Below are 7,133 nucleotides of genomic sequence, written 5' to 3' on the forward strand. Positions count from 1 at the left end.
ATTTTTGCCTTGGCAACTATATAGATATAGAACAACTACTTAAGACGCCATGTCAAAAACACATTAAGTTTGCCATGGATATTATATGGTTGTAGTACAAAACTTAAACTGAACATGAAAAAAAAGGTTTCCATGTATATATTATAGCTAAAAATCAAGTAAAATTCCATGTCATGTACATAGTTGAAGGCAAATAAAACATCATAAGTTGTCAAAGCCAAAAAAATCACAACATGGCAAAAATGGCAATTATGCGTAAAAATTACCATGACACTACTTGCCATGATGTTGAAAAGAAAAACAAAGCATGGCAATTGTGTATATAATTTGTCAGGATGCGTACGCAAAGTGTGCCATCATGCTCTTAAAAACAGTGCACATCGTGGCAAATTTAAAGAATATTGTTCTTTTGAGAAAGAAGGCGAATTTAGGAATTTTTTTTCATGGGTGCATGACAATTTTTGCTAGGAATTTTGTTCTCTAGAAACACGGCAAATTTAGGAATTTGCCATGCTACGGAAGAGAATTTTTTGACATGTTCAATAATTGCGAAGTTATTTACAAAACAAATGCCATTATAAAAACAATAAAAAGATAATTTGACATTGTATCTACAATAAAAATGCCATGATAAATACTTTTTTTATTAGCTTTTGCCATGGTACAATTGAAACAAGAATACCTGTATTTGCCATGTGAACATGGCGATATATATTAAGTGGGCATGTATGTAAACTATTTGTTTCAACAATTGCCATGATTTAGAAAACACAATTTCTTTCTAGAATTGCCATTACACAATTATAAATTTGTTTCAAGAACTGCCATGATTTAGAAAATATAATTTGTAAATTGTCGTGTGACAATTTTAATTTTTCTAAAAATTTGGCATGTGCTTGGAAACATAATGTTCTGACTTTGCCATGTGACCAATAGAAATTTAATTCAAAATTGGTATGTTAGACAGAAAAAAAATTGCTCCCGAATCCCATGAACCAATTCAAAACATTTTTAGAAAATTACACAGATACAGATCGATAGCGTACATGCTGCTAGTACTACGCTTCATATGCCATTTTCCCGTCAGGCCAAGGCGAGCTATGAATCGGCGTACCAGGGCGCGTCGTCCAGGTTCTTCATCCGCGCGCCGAGGTTGTCCCGGAGGAGGCGCTCGAACCCCAGCAGCAACTACTTGGCTGGCCGAGGCGAGGCGTTGGTCATCCACTGCTCCTCCCACCGCTTCCGCTCCCGTGCGTGCGTCTCCTTGGTGTGTATGTGCTATGTGTGTGGTGCTGACTGCTGAGGGTGGGAGATGAGTGAAGGAGAGAGTGTTGAGCTATTTCGCTCACGTCATGTGCGTTTCCACCATTCTGTGCCGATGGATCGTTTTCTAGGATTATTGTCAGTCCATCACGGCGCCGTTCCACCCCGTTGTTAGGTCATATGCGTACACACACCGTACACGAACTGTTCGCACCTGACATCTTCGGTCGTATTTTCATCAGCACTAAATGCAACCTCCCACGCCTCACCGTACCATTGGTCCACCAAGCGGGAGCGCGCGAGCTCGTCCGCTATATCCCCACACTCCAACTACTACTACTAACAAGATGCAGGGACCATAAATCTATCAAAGGTTGCCAACTAAGTCATACGAATCGGGTAGCAATCACATCTGTCATGAGTGTCTGGATAACGACCTAGTAGTAGCAAACTTTGTGGGGCTGCATATTTGTTTACAACTATATATGCAAACTATTAAATGGGCTATAGAAGCCAACAATTGACTATTATTCGTGTTAGCTTTTACGATACTAGTAGCTTGTTCTTCAGCGGACAAGCGGAATGTAAGTCCTCCCCGATACCATGCTCTGCCTTATCATCTCCTCGTGTTCCACGAGAAAAGACAGGATAGCCAACGAATGCTATATGTATAGGTCAGTCCTCCCCTATATAATTAGCACAAGTGCACGAGCACAACTCAGCACCGAGGTCTTAGAGAGAGAGAGAGAGAGAGAGAAAGAGAGAGACGATCATGGCAGCTCAGACCGACAAGATGGCCGTCCCCACCGACGCTGAGCTGCTCCAGGCCCAGGCCGACCTGTGGCGCCACACCTTGTGCTACCTCACACCCATGGCGCTCCGGTGCGCCGTCGAGCTAGGCATCCCCACGGCCATCCATGGTCTCGGCGGCGCCGCGTCGCCCCACGACCTGATCGCCGCGCTGTCACTGCCCCCGTCCAAGCTGTCGTTCCTCGGCCGCCTGCTGTATCAGCTGGCCACGGCAGGCGTCTTCGACACCACCGACGCGGGGACGACGTACCGCCTCAACCCGATATCGTACCTCCTGGTGGACGGCGTCCACATCGACGGCGATGGCTGCCAGACAGCCATCGTGCGTGTGGCTTCCTCGCGGTACTACGTGGAGGCGGCATTTGGGCTGGCGGACTGGTTCAGGAAGGACTTTGACGGGCCGGTGCCTTCGCCGTTCGAAGACTTGCACGGCGCGACCATCTTCGACGACAGCATGGCGCTCCTGGACCCGGAGATGGATAAACTGGTCCACGAGGCCAAGGCTTCCCATAACCATATGGGGATCGGTCTTGTGCTACGACAGTGCCGTGACCTATTTCAGGGACTGGAGTCTCTGACTGACTTGTGCGGTGGTGATGGGACGACGGCGAGGGCCATCGTCAAGGCCTATCCGCACATCAAGTGCACTGTGCTGGACCTGCCAAAGGTCATCGACAAAGCTCCGGCTGAAGGAGTGGTTAAGTATGTTGCTGGTGACATCTTCCATGTCGTCCCGCCTGCTCAAGCTGTGTTGATCAAGGTATTTATGAATCTGCCATCTTCCACCTCGTCCCACATGCTCATATATTAGGGTTTTCTTAAGTTACACATTTTAAAGTTTGACCAAATTTACAGAAGATATATTAAAATTCATAATACCAAATCACTATTATTAGATCTATGATCTACTACCTTTGTAAGCTAATAGAAGACGTTTTAGATCATCACAATAGTGATCTAAAACGCCTTATATTACATTTTGTAGAAGTAGTAGTATATTTTCATTTTGTACTTATTTGGTGTTGTAAACATTGATATATTTTATATGAATTTTATTACACTGTTTTTTTTGAATGTTTTATTAAACTATTTACAAAGTTTGACTCAAAGGCAAATCTAATTAATATGTGAAGTAAACAAAGAAACAGAGGGAGTACTAGTTAACTTAGTCGAGTTTGAGTCAGATTAGGACTTATGTAGCCAGTCGTGAGTGAACGAACGTTCTCCATGTAGTCATGCATGTAGCACGATCCAGTATATGTCCCTGAGTTTGGTTTCTAGTCACACGCTCGCGAGATTGTGATGGGGTGCATGATATCAAGGCAACGTGAAATCAACGACCATTGCACGATAAAACCGACATATCATTGTGGTCTCCAATGTTTAGTGTTTTATGCGTGTGTTCGTGATCCATAGGTGAAACCCAATAGAGAGCACCGACTAAAAATGATTAGTTGTTCTGTTTGAAGTAACACTTTAATTCAAGTTATATTTTCTTGCTAGTTTTGATTAAACTTACAGAAGTTTATCCATGCATGGTAGTCTGTTCTGCACTTGTGGAGCGACGAGGATTGCATCAAGATCTTGGCACAATGCAAGAAGGCCATTCCTCCCCGAGACGCAGGAGGAAAAGTCATTGTGATAGATATTATGCTTAGCTCGGCTTCAGGGCTGATGCTGGAAACCCATCACCTGGTGGATATGTTGAAGCTGGTGATGACGAGAGGTCGGCAGCGGGATGAAAAGGACTGGAGCGACATCTTCATGAAAGCAGGATTCAGCGAATATAAGATTTTCAAGAAAGTTGGAGCTCGAGTTGTCATTGAGGTCTACCCGTAAGGTTGTGCTCCCAAATGCTATAATATATGTTGTGAACTGTTGTGTGCTCCAAGGATATATAAATAATTGTGTGCCTTACAATTTTCTGAAGGGAGGTCTCGCGGGTCATAAAATAGGAACACTGTTATGTTTTGTTACATTATGGTACTCGTGCGACTTTCTTTTGGAAAAGTATTATATATGCACTCACAGTGTTTTTCATACGATACCATGTACAATAGCCTACCATAAGATTATGTTGGAAATATTCCCTAGAGGCAATAATATTGTATTATTTATTTTCACATTTATAATTAAGAGTTGATATTCTATGCTATATTTGCTCTGATCCTGGAATATGAGATTCAATAAAAATCTCATAAGCATGTGTGGAATGATAAACGGTAAAATCCGATTCCTAGTCTCGCCGTAGAACTATCTCAAGTGTTGTATGTTGATCATTTCTTCCGGATCTTGGGATATTTTTAAGTGTAACGATAGTCCCAAACAACATTGAGAGTATGACATTAGAAGAATGACCGTATTGAGTTGTTCCAACTTGTTTGTTATACTTCGAGATACTATCGTATCGTCACAAATCTATTGATATAACATAGACATTTAACGTACAAGTAGATAAAGGGGCTTTTGTCCCGGTTGGTAAGGCCCTTTAGTCCTGGTTTTTGAACCGGGACTAAAGGGTCATTACTAATGCCTCTCCCCTTTAGTCCCGGTTCTTAAACGAACTGAGACTAAAGGTCGCGGCCACGTGGAGCTCCACCTTTAGTCCCGGTTGGTAACACCAACCTGGACTAAAGGAAATTTTATGATTTTTTTTTGAAATTTTTTTATTTTCAAATTTCTGAATTATTTTAACCTCTAATCTCTAATCACCACCCCTCATCACTGCTCAATTTATTCTCTAATCTCTAATCACCCCTCATCATTCCAAATCATCTAACTTCCCGAACGGTCACCCATCCTCCCACTCCCCCAGCCTGAGCACGCTTAGCTTCCGGGTTCTATTCTCCCTCGTTTCCAAGGCTGCACTTGTTGTTTTCCTCACAATAGTAAGATGTCAATCCTATTAACCTTCAGGAATTTTCCTTGAGCATGAAGTGACACATTTCACTGTTTGAGTTTGAAATTATTGTTTTAAAAAACAATAATTATTTAGTAACACTAATATTTCTTGAATAATTAGTTTGACCATTGTTTGACCATTGTTTGACCACAGTTTGACCATTGTTTGACCACAGTTTGACCAGATTTGACCAAAATTCAAAATAACTGAAATAATTATTTAGTAACACTAATATTGTAGAATAATTAGTTTGACCATTGTTTGACCACAGTTTGAAAAAAATTCAATTTTTTCCACTCTAGATCTTAAAAGCCCTACAACTTTTTTTCTGTTAGGTTTTTGGGGATTTTGAAAATGTTTAACTTTTCGAGTAGATGATTTTTCATATAAAAACTTTTTCATCCGAGTTAGTATGCAAAAGTTATGCCCATTTTTACAAATTCTCGAGAGATTTTGCAAATAAAGTCGAAGTTCATATTTGCAAATTTTCCCAACAACTAGACCACATATCACATGGGAAACTTATTTTCTTTTATTTTTTTGACATTTTCATCATTTTCTTTTATTTTTTAAACTGAAAAGGCGATCCACAGGGGGGGGTAGAGTTTGAAAATGGGACCTTTAGTACCGGTTCGTGCCATGAACCGGTACTAATGCCTCAAACCCCATTAGTAACGATTCGTGCCACGAACCGAGACTAAAGGTCTAACCATTTAGTCCCGGTTGGTGCCACGAACCGGGACTAATGGACATCGCACCCTTTAGTCCTGGTTCGTGGCTCCAACCGGGACTAAAAGGTCCAGACGAACCGGGACAAATGGCCCACGTGGCCCTTGGGCGCACGAACCGGGACTAATGCCCCCATTAGTCCCGGTTCTAGACTGAACCGGGACTAATGGGCTAACCCGGGGTGGACCAAAGCCCTCTTTTCTACTAGTGGTATGCTTTAGTTTCTTAGACCATGAGAGGATCGTAGCCACTTCTTACTGGATGATTAACTTTGGGGATGCTCAAATGCCATATATTAAACGGTGATCATCAGGACAACTTACATGTTCGTCGGAAAGTTTGACAAGGGGTTGGATAGCTCAAGAGTGGGATTTGCTCCTCCAACGATGAAGAGATATTCTTAGGGTCTCTCAGTGCGATGGCATGCATCATCATCTGGCCAAACACAGGTGACTGGGTCATAGGGATGGCAGAATATGTCAACGAGAAAGACGAACAAAATTGGTAATGAGCAGACTAGTATCGTGAGCATGAGATTGACTCAAGAGGATACTGATACATCTCACCCTGGATTTTGTAATGTATCGCGAAGCAAAGGGATAGCTTATGATAAACAAAGGTTTACTCGAATACCATTCGTTTATTCACGGGGATGAATATGGATGTCCACGGTTCCACTATTGATCATTGAGCGAAAGGGAGTGTCGGTCATATCTATATTTTAACGAACCTGCAGGGCCTCACGCTTAAGGAATAACGACCTGTTGAGTGTTATTGGAGCGAGAGTTATGAGAAAATATTATTGAAATAGTTTTGGGAATAAAAACCGGAAGTGTTTCGAGGTAACCGGAAGAGTTTCAGGGAATACCTGGTAACACCTGGAAATGATATATTGGCAGAAATTGTTTCCGAGGCCTAATATAAATAATAGAGGACTTATATAATGATCTAGGAGTCCCTAGAATTTATCTACGGTCAATGGGCTAAAAACATATATCAATTGGCATATTCGTGGAGAGCTAATGGGCCTAGAAGGCCCATGTAGGGTTGGCGCACCCTTTAAGCTTATTGGACAAGTTATGGGGGCGCATGGGAGTTGGAGGAGGACTCCTCCACACTGGACACAACCCAAGGGAGGGTTTTCCTCCTCCAATTCAGCCTAGCCCCTCCCTCCACCTCTCTCTCTCTCTCTCCCTCCCCTCTCTCTCTCTCTCTCTCTATATATATATATATATATATATATATATATATATATATAGGGTGGATAAATTATGATAACACCCTCTGGAGTCTTATTCTGCACACCAAACATCTTATTCTGCTAATACCTAGTAGCACCTAACACCGGAACAACAAAAAACGCCACCGCCCAACCCACCCCCTCTGTCTTCCCTCACCCACCCACTCCCGACCAGTCAACCGTTCCCAC

General features: G+C 42.3%; 2 protein-coding genes across 2 annotated transcripts in view; both read left to right on the forward strand.

The window, feature by feature from the left end:
- Window positions 1–1,481, forward strand: part of LOC119343461 (ubiquitin receptor RAD23b-like) — a 46,285-nt gene extending 44,804 nt beyond the window's left edge. The window contains exons 9-10 of the mRNA XM_037614398.1: window positions 1,088–1,267; window positions 1,395–1,481. Of these exons, the coding sequence (XP_037470295.1) occupies window positions 1,088–1,267; window positions 1,395–1,481 (267 nt within the window). The remainder of the gene's footprint in view (window positions 1–1,087; window positions 1,268–1,394) is intronic.
- A 512-nt stretch (window positions 1,482–1,993) lies between these two features.
- On the forward strand, window positions 1,994–4,202 carry LOC119343466 (flavonoid O-methyltransferase-like protein Os11g0303600). Its single transcript, XM_037614401.1, has 2 exons — window positions 1,994–2,833; window positions 3,616–4,202. Exons 1-2 carry the CDS (start codon window positions 2,036–2,038, stop codon window positions 3,910–3,912), a joined length of 1,095 nt encoding a protein of 364 aa, XP_037470298.1. The 5' UTR covers window positions 1,994–2,035; the 3' UTR covers window positions 3,913–4,202.
- The last annotated feature ends 2,931 nt before the right edge of the window (window positions 4,203–7,133 follow it).

The sequence above is a fragment of the Triticum dicoccoides genome, unplaced genomic scaffold (assembly GCF_002162155.2).
Source record: "Triticum dicoccoides isolate Atlit2015 ecotype Zavitan unplaced genomic scaffold, WEW_v2.0 scaffold128626, whole genome shotgun sequence".
Taxonomy (NCBI): domain Eukaryota; kingdom Viridiplantae; phylum Streptophyta; class Magnoliopsida; order Poales; family Poaceae; genus Triticum; species Triticum dicoccoides.

Excerpts from the sequence above, each read along its gene's own strand:
- LOC119343466 (XM_037614401.1), top strand. The coding sequence starts at position 2,036 with ATGGCAGCTCAGACCGACAAGATGGCCGTCCCCACCGACGCTGAGCTG. Across the intron at positions 2,834-3,615 it reads CTCAAGCTGTGTTGATCAAG|TCTGTTCTGCACTTGTGGAG; the intron begins GTATTTATGAAT and ends CATGCATGGTAG.